We start from the raw sequence: 22,403 nt of genomic DNA, 5'->3' as shown, positions 1-22,403 counted from the left end.
TTGAGATTTTTTTTGTTTGTTATTGACTTGCAGGAATTACTTGTACATTTTGGATATTAATACCTTATCAAATACATGGTTTGCAAATACTTTCTCCTGTTTTGTAGATTTGCCTTTTCACTCTGTGGATTGTTTCCTTTGCTGTGCAGAAGTTTTTAAGTTTGATGTAGTCCCATTTGTGTATTTTTGCTTTTGTCTCCTGTGCTTTTGGTGCCATATCCAAGAAGTCATTGCCAGTCTAAGGTCATGAAGTTTTCTCCTGTGTTTTTTCCTAAGAGTTTTATGGTTTCATGTTTAGGTCTTCAACTCCTTTTGAATTAATTTTTGTATATGGTGTCAGGTAAGGGTCCAAGTTCATTCTTTTGCTTGTGGATATCCAGTTTTCCAAGTACCATTTGTTGAAAAGACTATCCTCTCCATTGTGTAGCCTTGGCATCCTTGTCAAAGATAACTTGACCATATATGTGAGGATTTATTTCTGGGCTCTATATTCTGTTGCAACTGTTCTTAGGTTTCTCTCTGTCTCTCTCTCTTTTTAAATATTTATTTATGTTGAGAGAGAGAGAGAGAGTGCGCGCAGTAGAGGGACACACAGAATCTGAAACAGGCTCCAGGCTCTGAGCTGTCAGCACAGAGCCCGACACAGGGCTCGAACCCACAAGCCATGAGATCATGACTTGAGCTGAAGTCCGATGCTCAACCTACTGAGCCACCCAGGTGCCCCTGTTCTTAGGTCTTTTTATGCTGGTACCATACTGTTTTGATTACTGTAGCTTTGTTAATATGTTTTGAAATCAGGAAGTGTGAAGCCTCTAGATTTGTTTTAATTTCTCAAGGTTGTTTGGCTGTTTGGAGTCCTTTTCTTCACTGAAAAAAATACATATATACAGTAAAACTTTGGTTCATGAGCATAATTCGTTCCAGAAACATGCTTGTAATACAAAGCACTTGTATATCAAAGTGGATTTCCCCATAAGAAATAATGAGAAGTCAGATAATTCATTCCGCAATCCCAAAATGTTCATATAAAAATGATTACAATACTGTAACATAGTACAAAATAATAAAGAAAATATATAAAGAAAAAGAAACAACCTAAGGTAAAAGCACTTACCTTTAAAAACCTTTGTGGCTGGTATGAGGGAGACAAGAGTGAGGAAGGTTATTGTGTAGGACGACTTTCACTATCACTAATGGAATCACTGCAATCTATTGGCCCATTGGAATCTTTCTCTTTTTGTGCAACTTTAACAAGGAACCTATCCAGTGACACTTGGTTTTTGCCTCCTTTTGAGGATTTTGTGGAAATGTGACATTGCATTGTCATTAAACACATTCGTTGCTTGCACTTCTACATCCTTTTCTGATGGTGCTTTCCTACAAAATTTTGTACCATTTCTCACATTTACTCATCTCCCTAATCTCATTTGAAGTGAGATTTCATCTTTTTCTCTTCTATAGATGAGATGCTGATGCAGACTTCTTACAAATCTTGCCGTTTTGGCTGCTTGGACACCTTGTTCGTTCTTCTTGATGATTTCCTTCTTAGCTTCCACCATAATCATCTCTTTCTTACTGCCTTTCTTTTCAACCTTTTTCTGCATGGGGGCCATTATATATGCTCACAGAATTGTTGACTACAGTATTAATAAACTCTTGTCATATATTGTATTTAATATAACTGGCAATAAGGCAGCAGAGAAAAGGGTCTGTATCTGCAGGTACCCTGACCTAGAATGAAGCAAAGCATTTCTAAGCTTACTCTCAGCATGGAAAAGCAAAGGACTGTCCATAGGTGCTTTGAAGTGACAAAAGATACACTAGTGCCTATTGTGGGTGCCTTGCAATGTTCTGAAAAATCATTGATTTCTGCCAAACACCATGGCCTGAGACTGAGCATCTGAGCTCAGGATCGCCCACAATCCTGCAGAGAGAGAGAGAGAGAGAAAGAGAAGAAGAGAGAGAAGAGTAACCATCAGCATCATGTGTTACTTGCACTGCAAGACATCGTATTGCAAGACATCACTCGTTTATCAAGTTAAAATTTGTTAGAAGTGTTTGCTCATCTTGCAGAACACTTGCAGAGCAAGTTACTTGCAATCCAAGGTTTTACTGTATATGTATGTATGTGTGTATATATATACGTGTGTGTGTATACATATACATACATTTATATATATGATGATGATGATGATTTTTTGTTAGAGTAGGCTCCACTCTCAATACGGGGCTTGAATTGATGACCCTGAGAGTCATCATCCACTGACTGAGCCAGCCAGGAGCCCCTCCTTTTCTTAAGTTTAATCCATTAGAATTTCTTCTTTCATTTTCTTCCTTTCCTTATAGCATGATTGGATTTTTCTTCTCAGAGTACATATGGATAGATAAACAGATATAATAATATTTTTTGAGTATTATACATTTATGTTATATATGTGTATATTTTGGACTTTCCTAAATTTCATTTAAGGATTTAGCTTGTAATTTGCTCTTTTAAATTATGAGAAGACATTATCTTTAGCATATATCTTCCAGAAAAAGGATATTCTCCACTATAACTATAAAACCATTATTTCTAGTAAGATAACAGTAATTCCCTAACAGACTCACACCATATATTTCTTCAGTTCCCCAAACATTTTTTTTTTTTAATACCAAATTCACATTAAGAGCTACCCATTGCATTTAGTTATCTCTTTGAGTCTTTTTTTTTTTTTTTAATTTTTTTTTTCAACATTTATTTATTTTTGGGACAGAGAGAGACAGAGCATGAACGGGGGAGGGGCAGAGAGAGAGGGAGACACAGAATCCGAAACAGGCTCCAGGCTCTGAGCTGTCAGCCCAGAGCCCGACGCGGGGCTCGAACTCACGGACCGCGAGATCGTGACCTGGCTGAAGTCGGCCGCTTAACCGACTGCGCCACCCAGGCGCCCCACTTTGAGTCTTTTTTATTGTAGCACTGCCTTTCTTACCTGTCTACACCACCTTCCCTCTCTTACCCCGTGATACAGACTTGGTAGGTCTGTTGAGAATGTCTATGTTTTTTGTATTGCTGATCATTTATTTACTCATGGTGTAGAATAACCTCTTTATACCCTGTATTTTGTATAAACTGGGTGTTAAATCTAAACGTGTTTCAGATTCAGGTTAAAGATTTTTGGAAGAATATTTAGTAATGCTTTGTACTCCTATTGTTTCATATTAAGAGGCACATAACATTTAGTTGTCCTATCATTTTGATTCTGTGTTTGATCACCAGGCTAAGGTGGTGACAACCAGATCATTTTATTGTAAAGTTATCTTTTCTTTTTTGCATCTAGTAAATCATCTGTACCTGCTACTTTGACACCAGGTAAATCACTATCAACCTTTCACCTAATGATTTTAGCCTTCATTGATGATTATTGATTCCTGTTGTTATTCATTATATATATTAAAATTATATTGTTCCTTGTACATTGCTGTTGCATTGTCCTCTTCTATGAAGACTTTTCCCTTATCAGTTAGGGCTATTTGTTACCTTGAAAAAAATGTTCTTTTTGAAAAATAAATGCTTAGTTTGTTCCTTTAATATAACCATTTCCAAGTGTAGTAGTTACCTCCAGTGGTGGCAAATGAGTTTGGTCTTTTTTCTTTTTCTTCCCTTTTTTTTTTATTTTTTTTTTATTTTATGGCTTTCTGTGTGGAATCTCATATATTTGTATTATAAATATTATATATGTTTTGAACTTTGATATCATTTAGGATTGTAGTTTGATATAAATTTGTCTTTATTATATATGTAAAATCTGTAACTTACTATTTTTTTATTTATAGTAAGAAGACATGTTAGGTAACAGGAAGAGCTGTAGAGTTTGCAGATACCAACTGTGGCCTTAAAAAGCATGTTGGTAGCATCAATGCCAGGCAGATGGTAAGTATAACCAAAGTCATAGAGTGTGAATATTTTACACATAGGTTCTCAAGCCTTTTTATTTGAGTGATTAAAAAAAAAAATCTCTCAGAAGGAAAATGTAGTTACAAATTTTGTTACTAGAATTTCTCGAAGAGTTTGTGGTTGCATAAAACAACTGTATTGTAGTCTTGGTTTTCCCCTTTAATGTGTGTTTTCATTTCTCTGCTTCTAAACTGCTTCTTCATATTTCATATATTGTTAGCCATCTGCATATATTATCTGTGCACCCATTTTCTATATGGGACTATGGCTAACTGCCAGATTGAAGTATATATCATAATCTGTATAATCAAGGAACATGGCTAATGGGAAAATAAACACATACAGATGAAAATATGTTGGTAAAACCAACAATGTGAGACTCTAAAATAACCAAGCAAGACTAGGACTGGCAGTATGTAATGGAGGATTATAGAAAGTATTGAAGAAGTCTGTAGAAACACACCTTCCTGGATTCTTTAGCTAAAAGTGTATATTGTTCAGCAACTGGCTTTTTTCTTTAAGAATATGTCTAAGAGATCTTTCTGGTTTCTGCACACATATGGTTTCTTCATTCTACCTTAAATTTTATAACAATTGCCTAGTATTCTAAAAGGTGATTTTTATCATAATTTATTTAGCCATACTCTTATCCATTGATATTTAGAATGTCTTCAGTGATCAAGTATAATAGTTCTTAGGGCATAGATAGATACATTTTAAGATTATTAGTTACGTTTTCTGTAAATGCTGTCTTTTTCAGTGACACACTCTTTGGTACTTTGATGAGATTTAGTACTTATCTTACCCTTATCGCAGTAGCACGCTTAAAATCATTTTGTAGGAAACTTAATCTCCAGTTAAGATGGATTGATTGGTTTTGGTAGCATTTGTTTATGAGAGAGATGTTTATTTTCTCATTTTAGAGAAAGCAAGAGCAATGAGTGAGGGGGGTGGGTGGGGAGAAGGGGCAGAGGGAGAGAGATAATCTTAAGCAGATCCCACTCCTAGTGCAAGCCCGATTGATACAGTACTGGATGCCACAAGCCTGGGATCATGGCCTGGGCCAAAATCAAGAGTTGAGTTGGATGCTGAACCCACTGAGCCACCCAGGCACCCTGAGAGAGATGTTTCTTGATCTTTTTTGCTATGCTGCCGTATATATTCCTTATAGAGAGGTGCTTTGAGTCCTATGACTGCCATATACATTCCTTATAGAGAGATGCTTTTTTTTTTAAACATTACCATTTTTTAAAAATTTTATTTATTTATTTTGAAATACACAGAGAGAGGTGCGCGTGTGAGTACACGCAAGCAGGGGAGGGACAGAGAGAGAGGGAGAGAAAGAATCCCAAGCAGGCTCTGCTCTGATAGTGCAGAGTTCAACATGGGGCTCCAACTCACAAACTGAACTCATGAACCCTGAGATCATGACCTGAGCCCGAACCAAGGACGCTTAACCTACTGAGCCACCCAGGCACCCCTAGAGAGATGCTTTTGTTTTTTCTTCCTTTTTTGATGGTTTTAAGGAGCTAAGGTGTTATTAATACATTGGATTCTTAGTATCAGTTTTCTTAGGCCTATTCTTTGTAGATGATATTGCATATTAAATAGAATATATTTCTTGATTGTCATAGAAACTTACTATTTTCTGTTTATTTTTCTGTAAAGGTAAATTGTCTAAAATTAGTTGTCCTTATATAAATTTATTATTTATTTATAAAATGACATGGGAGTTTTTTTAGTGTCAGTATTGTGTTGATGATGTAGTTTTCAATAGGAAGGGGTTTTTTTTACTGGTATATTCACTTTAATGACAGTACTGACCATTGCCATACCATTGTTAAAGTTCACGTTCACTCTAAATGTTAACCTAGAATTTTTTTTTTTTAATGTTTAAAAGAACATATACATCCTTATCTGTTAAAAAAAAACAAACAACAAACTCGAGTTGATAAGACTTCTGCTTACCATGCTGGAATATTTTTGATGATAATCAGTGAGCAAGTATGTATTGGTTGGTTAGATTCTCTATCAGGTTAAAATTAAATAATAGAGGGAGAAGAGCTTGGAAAATGTGTATATGAAATTTATATATTCATGGTCTCATTGTTAACAAAAACTTATATTATTTGTTTTTATGTTCTTCATTTGAGCCACTTCTTTCACATTTCTCCATTATATATCAAATCTTACCCATTCTTATATAGCATATCCTTTTAGAATACACTCTCTATTTAGGTCAGGTATGTATGTGAAGAAGCTACATAACCTTGTTTAAACTAGTTTATTAATAAGTCTCTCTTTATGGAAAAAGGAAGATGCATAAGATCAGTTGATAAAAATGTTGAACATTACTCAAGTGAATAAATGGGATTGAAATAATATGGATATATAAAGTAAAACTAGTATTTGGGTGGTAGTGTATGTTTTTATGTATACGATGTTCTTCACTGTATTAAATATTAGACACTTAAACTGCCTACATGTTTAGATCTTTTTCCATATAAGTAGACACAATGAAAAAAGAGGTGGAAGGGATACATGGTTTAATAGGTAGAGGAACAAGTATAGAGGGAAGTCTAAGATTTAGCTTTGCTAATAGTAATTGTTGTTTTTTCCCTGATTGTTAAAATACATATATATTTCAGATCATTTGGAAAATGCAACATAATGTAGTATGTAAAAAGAGTAACATGTTAAAAATAAAATTACTTATAATCTCAAATTATCCAGAGATTTCTAGTCTAATATTACAGTCTGATCTAGTCCCATTAAATTATATTAAGTTTTGTGTCTTGCCTTCTTTTTTCTAACATTGTCTTACAAAAAACCCTCGGGTGCCTGAGTGGCTCGGTGGGTTAAGCGTCGGACTTTGGCTCAGGTCATGATCTCATGGTTCCGGGGTTCCAGCCCTGTGTCAGGCTCTGTGCTGACAGCTCAGAGCCTGGAGCCTGCTTCGGATTCTGTGTCTCCCTCTCTCTTTGCCCCACCCCTGCTTGCGCTCTGTCTCTGTCTCTCAGAAATGAATAAAAGTTTAAAAAAAAAAAAACAACTGTCAATGAAATATTATCCAAAATATAGTTTTTAATGACTGTATAGATTCCATTTTAAGAATCTAAAGGGATATTGTGCTTGATACTTTTCTAGTCCTTAGTTTTCTTATTTGCAAAATAGGCATAATAATACTTACTAGTTTAAGAGTTAAGTAAATTCATGATTTAACATTCTAGCTGGCATGTGTTAAGTATTTAATAAATTATACTTACTATTACCAGAAATTATTTTATCTTTCTTTTCTCATTATTTAGTTGTTTTTTAGTTTTTCTTTGTAAAAAATTACTGTATTTTGAACATTTCTATATAAATATCTCTGTAAATCTGATTTTTTTAATGATGAATTCCTAAAAGTGGAATTACTATATCAAAGAATATAAATACAGTTGACCCTTGAACATCACAGGCTTAAACTGCCTGGATCCATTCATGTGCAGATTTTTTACTGTTCTGTAAATGTATTTTCTCCTCCTTATATTTTTCTTAATAACATTTTCTTTTCTATAGCTTACTTTATTGTAACAAAACAGTATATAATACAAAATTTGTGTTAATTGACTCTATGTTCTCAGTAAGGCTTCCAGTCAACAGTAGGCTATTAGTAGTTAAGTCAAAAGCTATATGGGGATTTTTGACTGTGTGGGTGGTCGGCATTCCTAACCACTCCCAACGTTGTTGGGATCAGCTGTAATTTAAGATTTCTTGATACATAGTGCCAGTTTGCTTTCTAGAAAGGTTATACTAGTTTATTCTTATCACAATGTATGAAAATTCCTATTTCACTATAACTTTGCCAACAATGGCTATTATTATTTAAAAAATATTTTTTATCTATTAGGCAACATAATAATGCTCTCTTTTTTTAACATTAATTTATTTTTGAGAGAGAGAGCATGAGTGTGAGTGGGGGAGGGGCAGAGAGAGAGAGGGAGGCATAGAATCTGAAGCAGGCTCCAGGCTCTGAACTGTCTGCGCAGAACCTGATGTGGGACTCGAACCCGCAAACCATGAGATCATGACCTAAGCTGAAGTTGGACGCTTAACCGACTGAACTACCAGGCGCCCCAATAATATTCTCCTTTAATTCCATTTTATTAATAGGGTTAAACTTTTTTGTTGTTGTTGTTTAAGTAGGCTTCACGCTCAGCCCAATGTAGGGCTTGAACTCATGACCCTCAGATCAAAACCTGAGCTGAGATCAAGAGTCGGACGCTTAACTGACTGAACCACCCAGGTGCCTCAGTGCAGTTAAACTTATAAATTTTATTGAATATTGTATTACTATTTCTTTTTAGAATCTTGTACTTATTGCTTTCCTGTTCTTCTTGTTTCTTTTTCCTTACCTTAATCCTTCACTTATCTAGCAGAAGTTTATTGAGTGCTTACTATGTGCTAGACATTGTTTTGGTATTGATATGTAGTTTGGGTACTTATTTAGTTTAGTGATAGCAATGCAAAAGTAAACCGAATTGGCAAAAACATTTGCCTTCAAAGAGTTCACTTTCTAGCGTTAGGGTATACAGACGTTAAACAAAATAAACATCTAAATTATAGAGTGATAATGAAAGGGAGATGGAGAGAACGTGTGTGTGCACAGTTTTATGTAGGGTGGTTAGGTCACTGCAAAAGTGCCTTAAGTAAAGTCTTGTAAGAAATGAGTCAGGAGGGGCGCCTGGGTGGCTCAGTCAGTTGAGCTGCCGACTTCGGCTCAGGTCATGATCTCTCTGTACGTGAGTTCTAGCCCTGCGTCGGGCTTTGTGCTGACAGCTCAGGGCCTGGACCTACTTTGGATTCTGTGTCTTCATCTCTCTCTCTGCCCCTTCCCTGCTCAAACTGTTTCTCTCTGTCTCAAAAATAAATAAACGTTAACAAAAAAAAAATTTTTAAAGAAATGAGTCAGATATCTAGGGAAAGTGCATTTCAGGCTACAAATTAAGTATAAGGGCAGTGAAGCAGGAGAATACTGGGTGAATTTAAGAAAGAGCAAGAGGGAGAGTAGCAAGAAATGATTGGAAAGAGTTATTAGGGAACCAGACTGTTTAGTATCTTAAATAAGCTATTTTAAGAAGTTGAGCTTTTACTCCATATGAAATGCAGAGATTTTGGAGGTTTTAAAGTAAACCTTTGACTTAGGATCTACTGATTCAACATAGTCCCTGTCCATATACCATCTGGTTTCTTTGCAGAAATTGATAAACTAATTCTGAATTTCACATGGAAAGGCAAGGGGCCCAGAATAGTCAAAAGTCTTGGAAAAGAAGAGCAAAATTTGGAGACTTACTTTTCCTGATATTAAAACTTACTACAAATCAACATGATATGATACTGGCATAAGAATAGACATAACGATCAGTGAAATAGAATTGAGAGTCCAGCAATAAACCCTTACACTTATAGCCAATTGATTTTTGACAAGGGTGCCAAGACCATTCAGTGGAGAAAGAATAGTCTTTTTTTTTTTAATTAAAAATTTTTTTCTTTAATGTTTATTTATTTTTGAGAGAGAGAGATAGAGGATAAACAGGGGAGGGGCAGAGGGAGAGAGGAAGACACAGAATCTGAAGTAGGCTCCAGGCTCTGAGCTGGCAGCTCAGAGCCTGATGCGGGGCTTGGACTCACAAACCTGAACTGAAGTTGGATACTTAACCGACTGAGCCACCCAGGCACCCTAGAAAGAACAGTCTTTTTCAACAAATGGTACTGGGACAATTGGATATCTACATGGAAAAGAATTAACTTGGACCCCTGTCTCACACCATATACAACAATTAAATCAAAATGGATTAAAGACCTAAATGTAAAAGCTAAAACTGTAAATCTTTTTGAGGAAAACATTGGCATAAATCTTTGTGACCTTGGCTTTAGCAGTGGTTTCTTAGGACACCAAAAGTTTAAGTGACAAAAAAACCACACCTAATGATGGTCAACAACATTAGTCATTAGGGAAATGCAGTCAAAACTATAATGAGATACTGTTAGGATGGCCATAATCAAAAAGAGGGAGAATAATAGGTATTGATGAAGATAACAGAGAAATGGGGACCTTATACATTGCTGGTGGAAATTGAAAATGGTGCAGTCACTTTGGATAATAGTCTTACAGTTACTCAAATGTTAAACAAAGAGTTGTCATATGACATGAATATATTTTGAATTTAGAACTGGCAAGATTTGCTGAGTGATCACATGAAGTATGAAGGAAAGAGGAGGCAAAAATGAGTTTTTTGGCCTCAGCAACTGGAAATTGCCATTGGCTGAGACTGAGAAGATTGTAGTTAGGACAGGTCTGCAGTGGAAGATCCAAGCCATGAGACTAGGTGAGACTAGGTGAGGTCACCAAAGAAGTAGGTAATTCAGGGAAAAGAAGAGAAAAGAAGAGAACCTAGGGGTAAGTCCTGGAACACTTCATTTTTTCCAAGTTGAGTGGTGGGAAAATTCTAATAGTGGCCCTGTTCTTAAAAGAAGATAATGTCCTTAGCGTGTTCTGTGGAGGAGGGATATATCAGCTCTGTAAATGCTGCTGATAGGTCTAGACCATTAGCTTTAATTTTTATTTTCTTTTTTTAATTTTAATTAAAAAAAATTTTTTTTTTAACGTTTATTTATTTTTGAGACAGAGAGAGACAGAGCATGAACGGGGGAGGGTCAGAGAGAGGGAGACACAGAATCCGAAACAGGCTCCAGGCTCTGAGCTGTCATCACAGAGCCCCAAGCGGGGCTCGAACTCACGGACCGTGAGATCATGACCTGAGCCGAAGTCGGCCACCCAACCGACTGAGCCACCCAGGCGCCCCTTAATTTTTTTTTTAAAGTTTATTTATTTACTTGAGAAAGAGACAGCACGAGTAGGGGAGGGGCAGAGACAGAGAGAGAGAATCCTGAGCAGGCTCCATGCTGCCAGTGCAGAGCCCAGCATGGGGCTCGAACTGGAGAAACTGTTGAGATAATGACCTGAGCCTTAACGAAGAATCAGAGGCTTAACCATCTGAGCCACCCAGCCACCCCAGATTTAATTTTTATTTTCTAATTGCTTGTGTAGATAAATACAGTCCAGCAATCTTGTTAAATTATCTGGGTATCCCAAAAGATAATTTGTACACTCAGTTGTATTGTTTGTGAATAATGATAGTTCTATTTCTTTTTTTCTAATCCTTACAACTTTTATTTCCTTTTTAAGTCTTAATGCACTGGCTATGACCTCTGGCACAGTGTGGCACTATAGAATAAAAATGATGATAGCAATCATCTTATTTTTGATTGCAGAAGGTAAATTTTCAGCATTTCATAATTATGAGTTGTGGGTTTTTTTTGTAAATGCGTGCAGTTTCTAATTTGTGTAGAGTTTTTATCATGAGTGGATGTTGACTTTTTTCAAATATTTTTTCCGCATACGTTGAGTTGATTAGATGACTTTTCTTTATTTTGGTAATGTCAGGAATTGCATTGATTAATTTTAAAGTATAAAACAAGTTTTGTAATCTAAAAATAAATTCAGGTTAGTTGTGATACATTACTTTTATAATATAATTTTTATATTTTGTATGATATCACTCATAATTTATGTATTAAATACTTTGCTTAGGAATTTTGCATGTAATTTCTTTTCCTTTATTAAAAACACTTTTTAAAAAAAAATTTTTTTTTCCAACGTTTATTTATTTTTGGGACAGAGAGAGACAGAGCATGAACGGGGGAGGGGCAGAGAGAGAGGGAGACACAGAATCGGAAGCAGGCTCCAGGCTCTGAGCCATCAGCCCAGAGCCTGACGCGGGGCTCGAACTCACGGACCGCGAGATCGTGACCTGGCTGAAGTCGGGCGCTTAACTGACTGCGCCACCCAGGCGCCCCTAAAAACACTTTTTTTTTAATGTTTGTTTTATTTTTTGAGAGAGGGAGAGAGCACAAACAGAGGAGGGGCAGAGAGAGAGGGAGACTGAAGCAGGTTCCAGGCTCTCTGAGCTGTCATAGGGCTGACATAGGGCTCGAACATAGAGACTGACATAGGGCTCAAACTCATGAACCGCGAGATCATGACCTGAGCTGAAATCAGACGCTTAACTGACTGAGCCACCCAGGTGCCCCTGCACCTATTTGCATGAGTGAAATAGGCCTGTAATTTTTTTCATGTAATATCCTTGTAAGGTTTTGGTATCTGGATTATGTTGACCTCATAAAATGCGTTGGGAAGTTTTATTCCTAGTCTCTAGAAGAGTTTAAGATTGGTATTAGAGATGATTTAGTGGAATTTACTTATGAAGCCACCTAGACCTAGGGTTTTCTTTGTGGGAAGGTTTTAAGTCATTCCATTTCTTTAATAGATACAGGACTGTCAGATCTTGTTATATCAGATATAGTGTGATGTGTATTTAAAAAAAATGTGCATTTCACTTGAAGTTTAAAATGTATTGGCATAAAATTATTTATGGTATCTTGTTATCTCTCTTTTTAAAATATGTCTGTGGACTAGATAATGATGTCCCTTTTTTCATTTTTGATACTGGTTATTTGTGCCTTCTCTTTTTTGATCATGCCAGGGATTTGTCATTATTTATGTATTATTTTTTTAAATTTATTTTGAGATAGAGAGTTCCAGGTGGGGAGGGGGAGAGAAAGAAAGAGAGAATCCCAAGCAGGCTCTGCACTGTCAGCGCTGAGTCCAGAGCTCCACGTGGGGCTCAAACTCAGGAACCATGAGATCATGACCTGAGCGGAACTCAGATGCTTAACCGACAGAGCCACCCAGGCATTCCAGGGATGTGTCATTCTTAACAGTGTTTTTTTAAAAAAATTGTTTAAATTTGAAAGAACCGTCTTTTGACATTTTTTATCCCCTTTACTGCGTATTTGTTTTCTATTTTGTATTTGCTATTTGTTACTTCCTTTCTAGTTTCTTTGGGTTTGATTCACTATTTTTTCCCCCAACTGCTTATTAAATGCTTAGATGGTTGGTTTTTCAGCCCTTCTTTTTTTTTCCTAACATATGCACTTGTATGCATCTTTTACTGTGCATGATTTTAATTGTATCTCACGAAGCTTGGATATATATTTTTATTTGGTTAAAATATGTTTTCTAAATAATATTAATCTTAGTTATTAGTTATTTTAAAGTAATGTTAACATTTTACTAATTAGCATAGTGAAATTCTTTGACTCAACTGTAGAAGTGTAGTTCTTAATTTTGAAACAATTGTGTTTTCTAGTTATATTTTAGTTACTCATTTATAGTATAATTGCTTATGTATTTGAAAATAAAGTATATTTTGTGGTTATTGGGTCCATTGTTGTATAGATATTAAGTTAAGTTATATAGTGCATGGCTCAAATCTTCTATGTCCTTATTGTTCCTTTTTTTTTCTTTTTGTTGGGGTGCTCCTTTTTCTAATAGCTATAGAGGGAGCGGTTTTACAAGCTGAATGCAAACTTAGAATCACTACATCTTCCTGCTGAATTGGACTTTTTATCATTGACTTTTATTATTGACATGTATGTCAATGGTGATTTAGATAAGAGCAATTTTATTTTATTTTTTTGGAAAACAAGTTAATATTTGACATAAAAAGCACAACATAAATCAAAATCAGGTGGAAAATCAGAACCTTACTGGGCTTCCTTTTCACTTACTTTAGTAAGTTAGAATGGCTTGTAGTTGAAATGAATATGGGAGAATGTACCAGAACCTTTTGGTTGCTTAGATTTCTAAAACTCTTTTTTTCCCTTTTTAAAATTTTTGTATTTTTTTCCAAGTATAATTAACATGTGATGTTATATTAGTTTCAGGTATATAATATAATGATTTAACAATTCTGTGTATTTCTCAGTGCTCATTAAGATAAGTATACTCTTAATCCTCTTTATTTCACCCATCCCCCTACTCACCTTCCCTCTGGCAACCACCAGTTTGTTCTGTGTATATAAGAGTCTGGCTTTTTTTTGGGCTTTTTTTTCTTTCTTCATTCGTTTTGTTTGTTCCACATATGTGTGAAATAATATGATATTTGTCTTTCTCTAATTGGCTTGTTTTACTTAGCATTATACCTTCTGGGCTCATCCATGTTGTTGCAAGTAGCAAAATTTCATTCATTTTTATGGCTGAATAATATTCCACTGTGTATGTGTATGTACACATACCACATCCTTTTATCTAATCATCTATCAGTGGACACTTGAGTTGCTTCCATATCTTGGCTGTTGAAAATAATGCTAATCTTTTTGAATTAGTATTCTCATTTTCTTTGGGATAGTACCCAATAGTGGAATTACTGGATCATATGGAAATTATATCTTTAATTTTTTGAGGACCTTCCATACAGCTCAATACCAAAAACCCCAAATAATCTGATTAAAAATGGGCAGAGGGGCTGCCTGGGTGGCTCAGTCAGTTAAGCGGTTGACTTCAGCTCAGGTCATGATTTCATGTTGTGTGGGTTTAAGCCCTGTGTCAGGCTTTGTGCTGAAAGCTCAAAGCCTGGAGTCTGTTTTGGATTCTGTTTCCCTCTCTGTGTCCCTTCCCTGCTCGTGCTCTATTTCTTTCTTTCTCTCAAAAATAAACATTTGAAAAAAAAATGGGCAGAGGACCTGAATAGACATTTTTCTAAAGAAGACATACAGATGGGCAACAGACAAATGAAAAGATGCTCAACATCACTAATCATTGGGGAAATGCAAATTAAAACAATAATGAGATACCACTTGTTTTTTTCTTAACATGTTTATTTTTGAGAGAGAAAGTACACATGGGAGTGGGAGAGTGACAGAGAGAGAGGGAGACAGGATTGGAAGCAGGCTCTGGCTGACAGCAGAAAGCCTGATGCGGGGCTTGAACTCACGAACAATGAGATCATGACCTGAGCCGAAGTTGGATGCTTAACTGACTGAGCCACCGAGGGGCCCCAAGATACCACGTTACACCTGTTAGAATGGCTAAAATTAAAAATGCAAGAAGAAACAAGTGTTGGCGAGGATGTGGAGAAAAAGGAACCCTTGTGCATTGTTGGTAGATAAGAGCAATTTTAGTGTAGTTGTAGAAATGGTGGCAGCAAAATCCTGTTTATGAAAGAATGGAAGAAGAGAAATGGGAAACCATTGCTGTATGTTATACATGTTTTTCCTTAATTTTGTTTTTGATACATAGGTATTTTACATTTAATGTGGCTAGATGTGTTAGTACTTTTTTCTTTTAAGACTTCCTCTTTGTACTTTTTTGCTTATAAAGTTTCTTATCTTCATAAGATGGGATATTCACTTGCTCCATGAAACTTATATTCCTGAACAGTGTTGTCCAATAGAACTTTCTACACTGATAGGAAAGTTTACTATTTCTGCTGTCCAGTATGATAGTCATTAACCACATGTAGTAATTGGACATTTGAAATGTGACTCATATGAGGAAATTAATTTTTAATTTAACATGATTTTTTTCAAAATTAAACTTTTTATTTTGAGATTGTAGATTCACATGAAGTTCTAATAAATAATATAGAGAAGTTTCCTGTGCTTTTACCCAGTTCCCCCAATGAAACATCTTTGCACAACTTTACTATGGTATCACAACCGGGATATTGTCATTAGTACAGAATATTTCCATCACTATAAGAATCTCTCAATTTACCCATTTATAGCCACACCCACTTGCCCCTTCCTCCCATCCTTTCCTTAACCTTTGGCAATCATTAATCTATTTCTGTAATTTTGTCATTTCAAAAATGTTACATTAATGAGATTATTCAGTATATAGCCTTTGGGGATTGGCTTTTTTTCCACTCAGCACAACTGTCTGGAATTTCATCTAGGTTGTTTTGTATATCATTAGTATGTTCCTTTTTATTGCTGACTAGTATTTCATGGAATGGAAGTACCTTCAGATGAAGGACATCTGAACTGTTTTCTAGTTTTTGGTTTAATGAACAAAGCTGCTATAAACATTGTGTACAGGATTTTGGGTGAACATAATTTTTCATTTCTCTTAGATAAATGCCCAGGAATGCAATTGCTGAATTGTTGTATGGTGTTGTGCACACATACATGCACAAGCAGGGGAAGAACAGGGAGGAGGAGAGAGAGAATCCCAAGCAGGCTCCGTGCTGTCAGTGCGGAGCCCAACATGGGGCTCTATCTCACAAACTGAGAGATCATGACCTAAACCGAAATCAAGAGTTGGTGGCATGACTAACTGAGCCACCCAGGTGCCCCACATGTTTAGTTTTTAAAGAAACTACCAAACCGTTTTCCACTGTGGCTGTACTATTTTACATTCCCATCAGAGCGTATGGGCCATCCAGTTTCTCTGTATCCTTGCCAGCATGTGGTGTTGCCATTAGTTTTTATGTTAGCCAGTTTGATAGATGTGTAAGTAATATCTCATTGTTTGTAGTTTTAATTTGTATTTACCTAATGCCTCAAGGTGTTGAACATCTTTTATGTGCCTATTTGCCATTTGTACATCCTTTTGGTGTTAACGCGTTTTGCCCATTTTCTAGTTGAATTGTTTTTTACTGTGGAGTTTGATAAGTTCTTTATATATTTCAGATGTTAATCTTTTGTTGGATACATGGTATGCAAATATTTTCTCCAATCTGTAGCTTGTCTTTTCATCTTCTTAACACGGTCTTTCATGGAGCAAAACTTTTTAATTTTGATGAAGTACAGTTTACCAGTTTTTCCTATGGGTCATGCTTTTGGTGTTTCTGTTTAGCTCTAGGTCATGGAGATTTTATCCTGTTTTTTTTTTTTTTTTTTTTTTTTTTTTTCTAAAATGTTTATAGTTTTATGGATTTCAGTTCTTGATCCATTTTGAGTTAATTTTTCTGTGAAGTGTGAGACTTAGGTCAAAGTTTATTTTTTTTAATCTGTGGATGTCCACTGGCTGCAGTTTCATTTGTTGGAACAGACTGTCTTTTCTCCATTAAATTGTCATTTGTACTTTTGTCAAAAGTTAGTTGGGCATATTTATGTTGGTGTATTTCTGGGTTCTCTCTTCTGTTTCCAGCTCTATATTCTGTTTTCATATCTACATGTCTGTCCCTCCACTGATACCATACAGGCTTGATTAGTGTAGTGATAAAACAAATCTTGAAGTTCAGTTGATTGATTCTTCTCTTTCAGAATTGTTTTAGCTATTCTAGTTCCTTTGTCTTTCCCATTTAATTGTAGAATAATCTTGTCCTTATCCACAAAAAATCTTGCTGGGGTTTTGGTAGGAATTCTGTATCTCAATTTGGGGAGAATTGACATCTTTACTATGTTCAGTCTTCTAGTCCATGAACATGCTATGTCTTTCTGTTTATTTAGATCTTTGATTTCTTTCATCAGTGTTTTATATAAAGCTTTCAGCATACAGGGTTCTGTAGTGATACCCTTTTTACATTCCTGACATTGGTAATTTGTGTCTTCTCTCTTTTCTTCTTTGTTACTCATGCTAGAGATTTGTCATTTTTTAAAGATCTTTTTAAAGAACTATCAATTTGTGGGGTACCTGGGTGGCTCAGTTGTTAAATGTCTGATTCTTGGTTTTGACTCAGGTCATGATCTCATGGTTTGTGAGTTTGAGCCCCCATTTCAGGTTCTGCGCTGACAGTGTAGAACCGGCTTAAGATTCTCTCTCTCTCTCTCTCTCTCTCTCTCTCTCTCTCTCTCTCTTCCTCTCTCTTCCTCTTTCTCTCTCTCTCTCTGCCCCTCCCCCTGTGTGACTGTGTGTGTGTGTGTGTGTGTGCACTCTTAAAATAAGTAAATAAATTTAAAAAAACTATCAGTTTGTTTCACTTATTTTTCTCTTTTGCTTTTCTGTTTTCAGTTTCATTAATTTTTGCTCTTATTTTTATTATTCCTTTCCTTCTGCTGGGTTTGGGTTTGGGTTTGTTTTGCTCTTTTTCTAGGTAATTGTGATGGGGGCTTAGGTTATTGATCGATTTGAGACTTTTCCTCTTTTGTAATGTTGTATTTGGTTGTAAATTTGCTATAAATGTCCACCATTGCTGCTATAGCTGTGTCCTACAAATTTTGATATGGTATATTTTCATTTTCATTCATTTCAGTGTATTTAAAAAGTTTTCTTGAGACTTTCTCTGTGGCCCATGGATTATTTAGCATATTGCTTAGGTTCCAAGTGTTTGGAGATGTATTGGTTATCTTTCTGTTAATTGATTTCTAGCTTGATTCCGTTGTGTGATTTCAGTTCTTTTAAATTTGTTGGGGTTTGTTTTAAAATCTAGGCTATGATCTATCTTGGTACATATTCAGTCGGCACTTGAAAATAATGTATTCTGCTGTTGGATGGAGTGTTCTATAAATGTTGATTATCCTTAATTGATAGTGTTAATTGTGTTCTGTATCCTTGGTGTTCTGTATCCTAGATGATCTTCTGTCTAGTTATTCTACCAATTGTTGAGAGAGGGCTTTTGAAGTTTCTGTAATTGTGGATTTGTCCATGTCTCATTTCAATTGTCCGTTTCTGTTTCACTTATTTAGTGACTCTGTTGTTTGGTGCATATACATTTAGGGTTGCCTTGGTGGTCTGATCCTTTATGATTATATAAGGCCCTTCTCTGTCCCTGGTAATTTTTTCCCCCTCTGAATTCTACTTTATGTGCTATTAATATATAAAGGTGTAATTTTATTTAATTTTAATTAATTTAAATTTAAATAGGCACATGTGGCTGGTGGCTGCCATATTGACAGTGCCGTTCTGGAAGATGGAGAGAACTATGACACAATAAGTTTAATTAAAAGGTAAATTTTATAGTATGGGTATTATGGGCAATGGGAAGTCAGGGAAGGGAGATTGATTGGGGCAGAGGGATTGGAGGAGATGATTTTAAATTGGGTAATCAAAGAAGAAATCATTAACTGACACTTGAATAAAGGTTTGGAGGAGTGAGATTACCAATGCAAATATTTTGGGGAAGAATGTATCAAAGGCCAGCAGGGAGGTGAGCCACTGTAAGAACTTAGGTTTTACTGAGTGGCATGGTGAACCACTTGAAGATTTAGAGCAGGCCCTGATTCTGACTTGTTATGTGTTGTATGTATGTATGTATGTATGTTTTATGTTGCTGTATGAACATCATTCTGGCTGGTGTGTTGAAAATAGACTGTAGGAGACACAAGTTGGAAGCAGAAAGAACATTTAGGACACCAGAATACGAGTAAATGATGAAAGTAGCTAGACCAAATGGTTAGAGCAGATTTGGGGGAAAATATCAATTAGTTTTGCATATGTTAAATTTGAAATGGTTATTAGATACATCCAGGTGAAGAGAGCAAGTAGACTGTCTGGGGTTCTTCAGATCAATGAGTCCCTGCCCTTGTGGAGCTTACACTTTACTTGAGTATGGGTAGTAAATATAAAAAAAGAAAACAAAAAAACCCGAAATGAAATATGTATTGTGTTAGAAGATGATTAAGTCTTATGAGGAAATTCAAGTTAGGAAAGGATAAGTGTTGTTGGGACTGACTTCCTGAGTAGGTAACATTTGAGTAATGATAGGAAGGTGGTGAGGAAATAAATGTGATAGATACTTGAGAGAGTAGTAGTTTAGGTAGAGGGAACCAAATCTAAAGGTTCCCGGGAAAAGCATGGCTGGTGTGGTTAAAGAAGAACAAGGAGGTGAAGTGTGGCTGGAGTGGCACTGAGCAAGGTCTAGGGATGACAGCACTGAAGTAACCAGGGTCTGGGTTATAGGCTATTTTAAGAGTTCTGGCTTTTACCCTGAATGAGATGGGAAGCCAGTAAATAGTTAAGCAGAAGAGATGTATGATCTGACTTATGGTTTAACTGAGTCACTCTGATTGCTGTGCTAAATATAAATAGACTGTGAAGGGGCAAGGATGGAAGCAAGGAGATTGGTTTGGAGACTTTTGTAAGTAATCTAGGCAACAGGCTGTGGTAGTAGTGAGATAGTGAGGAAAGGTCATATTCTGGATGCATTTTGAGGGTAGTATTGACAAAATTGGCTTATAGTTTGGATGTGGGATGAGACGAGTTAGGAATACAAGATTTTTGACCCAAGCAATTGGAAGGATAGAGTTGCATTAATTAAGATGGGAAAGACTGAGAAGAGCAGGTGTGAAGTAGGTGATCAGGAGCTCAGTTTTGGACATGTTAAGTTGATGATGCCTATTAGACATCCAAATGTAGATGTTCAGTAGACATTGTCATTATGAATATTGTTTTTTGTTTTTTGAAATAAAATGCTAATTAAAACAGTATACTGGCTGTTGTGAAGATACATTATATTTGTTAATATCTTAAATTTTTAACATGTTCAATCCTGGCAAAACTTGAATATTTTGGAGAGAAAAGTTGTTTGACTGCTTTTTGGCTTTGCTGCCAGAGTTGATGGTACTTTCTTAGAGTCAAATAAAGATACCATTCCGATTTTAGAAATGGAAATATAACTGTATAGTCTGAGTGTCTTTACTTACTTTCTATTTTAGGTCCTATTACTGCTGGATTGTGCAAGATATTTAACCGTGTTTTCTTTGAGGTATGACTTAAATATCAAACATCTTAAATAAGAAAAGGGAAACATTTTAGTTTTGGAAGTCAGAATGCCAAGGAGAAGGAAAAATCTTGGGGGAAATCCTTTTCGGAAGACCGCAAGCTCTAAGGAAGTTGTCGTATCCAGTGTTGCTAGTCATGAGGAGCCAACCACTACTCTTCCTTCCATGTGTGAGACAAAAGTTGATCAGGAAGAACTCTTCACCAGTATCTCAGAGATGTTTTCTGATCTGGATCCCGATGTAGTGTATTTGATGCTTTCTGAATGTGATTTCAAAGGTGAGAAAAAGTTTAGTTTGAATCCTTTGCATCATGTAAGAAGACTTCATGTACTATGCCATGACCAGCAGTAATATAGAAAAATGATTGCCTTCTTTCTCTTTGGTTAATTTATTGAGCATCTGCTATGGGCAAGTTATTAAGTTGAGTATTGTGAAGGATATGAGGAAGAAGAAAGCATAGTTTTTTCTGCTTTCAAGATATGTATAGTTCTAAATATAAGATGTATGTATAGATACCATATTCTATGTTTTATTTCTTTTTATCTTCCCTCTAGAACAGGTTGGAACTACCAACATTTTGGACTGGATAATTCTTTGTTGTGAGTGGCTTTCCTGTGCATAGTAGGATGTTTAGCAGCATCCCTGGCCTGTACTTTGTAGATGCCAGTAGCAACCTTCAGCAGCCCTTTTGACAAATTAAAAATGGCTCCACCTATTGTCATATTTCCCTTGGGGAGCAGAATCATCCCCAGCTGAAAACCACTGTCTTAGGATGTAAGCTCCATAAAGACAGATCTCATAAAATATTTTTATTGCTGTATCCCCAGCCCCTAAAATAGCTAATGACTCATATTAGGACCTCAGTAAATATTTATTGAGTGAAAAGATATTTTTATTTTTTTAGGGAGAGGAGGGAGGAGATGAGGGGGAGAGGGAGGGAGAGAAAGAGAGAGAGAATCTTAAGCAGGGGAGCCCGATGTGGGGCTCGATCCCACAACCCTGGGATCATGACCTGAGCTGAAATCAAGAGTCAGACACAACCAACTGAGCCATCCAGGTGTTCTGAGGGAAAAGATTGTAATTGTGGGAATGAGAGCTTATTAAGAGTTGATGCTAATAGAGTAGTACTTCACAATATTGGCTTTGGAATCAGGAAATCTGGGTTAGGTTTCCAGCTCTGCCACTACCTCTCTGGCTCTGTTTTCTTATTTGTTAATGAGAAAAATAAAAGTATGTACCTCATAGGACTTCCGGTGAGAACCGAGGTTGGTTGGTTTGTTTGTTTGGTCAAGTCTTCAGTATGGTATTATTAATAACTTGTAATAAATTGTTTAGAAGTATGTTGACAGACAAGAAACTATCAAAGTTGACTGAATGAGTAAATTAAATATTGCTTTAATACTTGAGTACTTCAAATGTTGATGCTCAGTATTGCTATTGGCTATGATTAGTATAAGATAAAATTATTCTGGATTGGGGAAGTTTTGGTAATGCATGATAAACTTCACTTTTATTCTTTATGCAGTCTGTGATGTGAGCTTAAGTATTCTGTTATATATGCAGAAAAACAGTTTTCGGCAGTCTGCATAATGCTCAGAAATGACAGTATATAGAGTTTTATGTGTGACTTCAACATTTATTTCTTAATGTTGATGTGTTTAAAATTTATTTGTTTCACATACACTAACATAAGCAATGAGGAATTACAAGAAAAATATATTGCCCTTACATCCTAACAAAAAATGTTTCTCTTTTCAAGGATCTTCTCTACATCTTGTTCATAAAAATTGATATTTTGAGCATTTTGAAATGATAACATTGATGAAATTGTGTATTTTGCTTTTTAAGCGTAACAAGCATTTTTTCAGTGTTGCTATGATTTTTATACTTATTTTTAATAGCTTCAAATATTCCA

General features: G+C 35.8%; 1 protein-coding gene across 7 annotated transcripts in view; it reads left to right on the top strand.

Moving 5' to 3' along the window:
- Positions 1-3,814: 3,814 nt before the first annotated feature.
- N4BP2 (NEDD4 binding protein 2) overlaps positions 3,815-22,403 on the top strand; it is a 77,168-nt gene continuing 58,579 nt past the window's right edge. For 5 of the 7 annotated variants that reach the window (XR_005793469.1, XM_040485238.1, XM_040485252.1 and 2 more), the window contains exons 1-3: positions 3,873-3,913; positions 18,633-18,715; positions 20,423-20,765. Coding sequence is in view for 4 of the 7 variants with exons in the window: in XM_040485238.1 (XP_040341172.1) it covers positions 20,537-20,765 (229 nt within the window). In the remaining 3 variants the exon portion in view is untranslated. Of the gene's footprint in view, positions 3,914-18,632; positions 18,716-20,422; positions 20,766-22,403 lie in introns of those variants that run through there. The other 2 variants (XM_040485268.1, XM_040485276.1) reach the window with 2 other exon arrangements.

The sequence above is a fragment of the Herpailurus yagouaroundi genome, unplaced genomic scaffold, assembly GCF_014898765.1.
Source record: "Herpailurus yagouaroundi ecotype Mexico unplaced genomic scaffold, PumYag 28, whole genome shotgun sequence".
In the NCBI taxonomy this organism is placed as follows: Eukaryota; Metazoa; Chordata; class Mammalia; order Carnivora; family Felidae; genus Herpailurus; species Herpailurus yagouaroundi.
The sequence above is the reverse complement of the archived record's forward strand: the minus strand, read 5'-3'. Positions and strand labels throughout refer to the sequence as shown.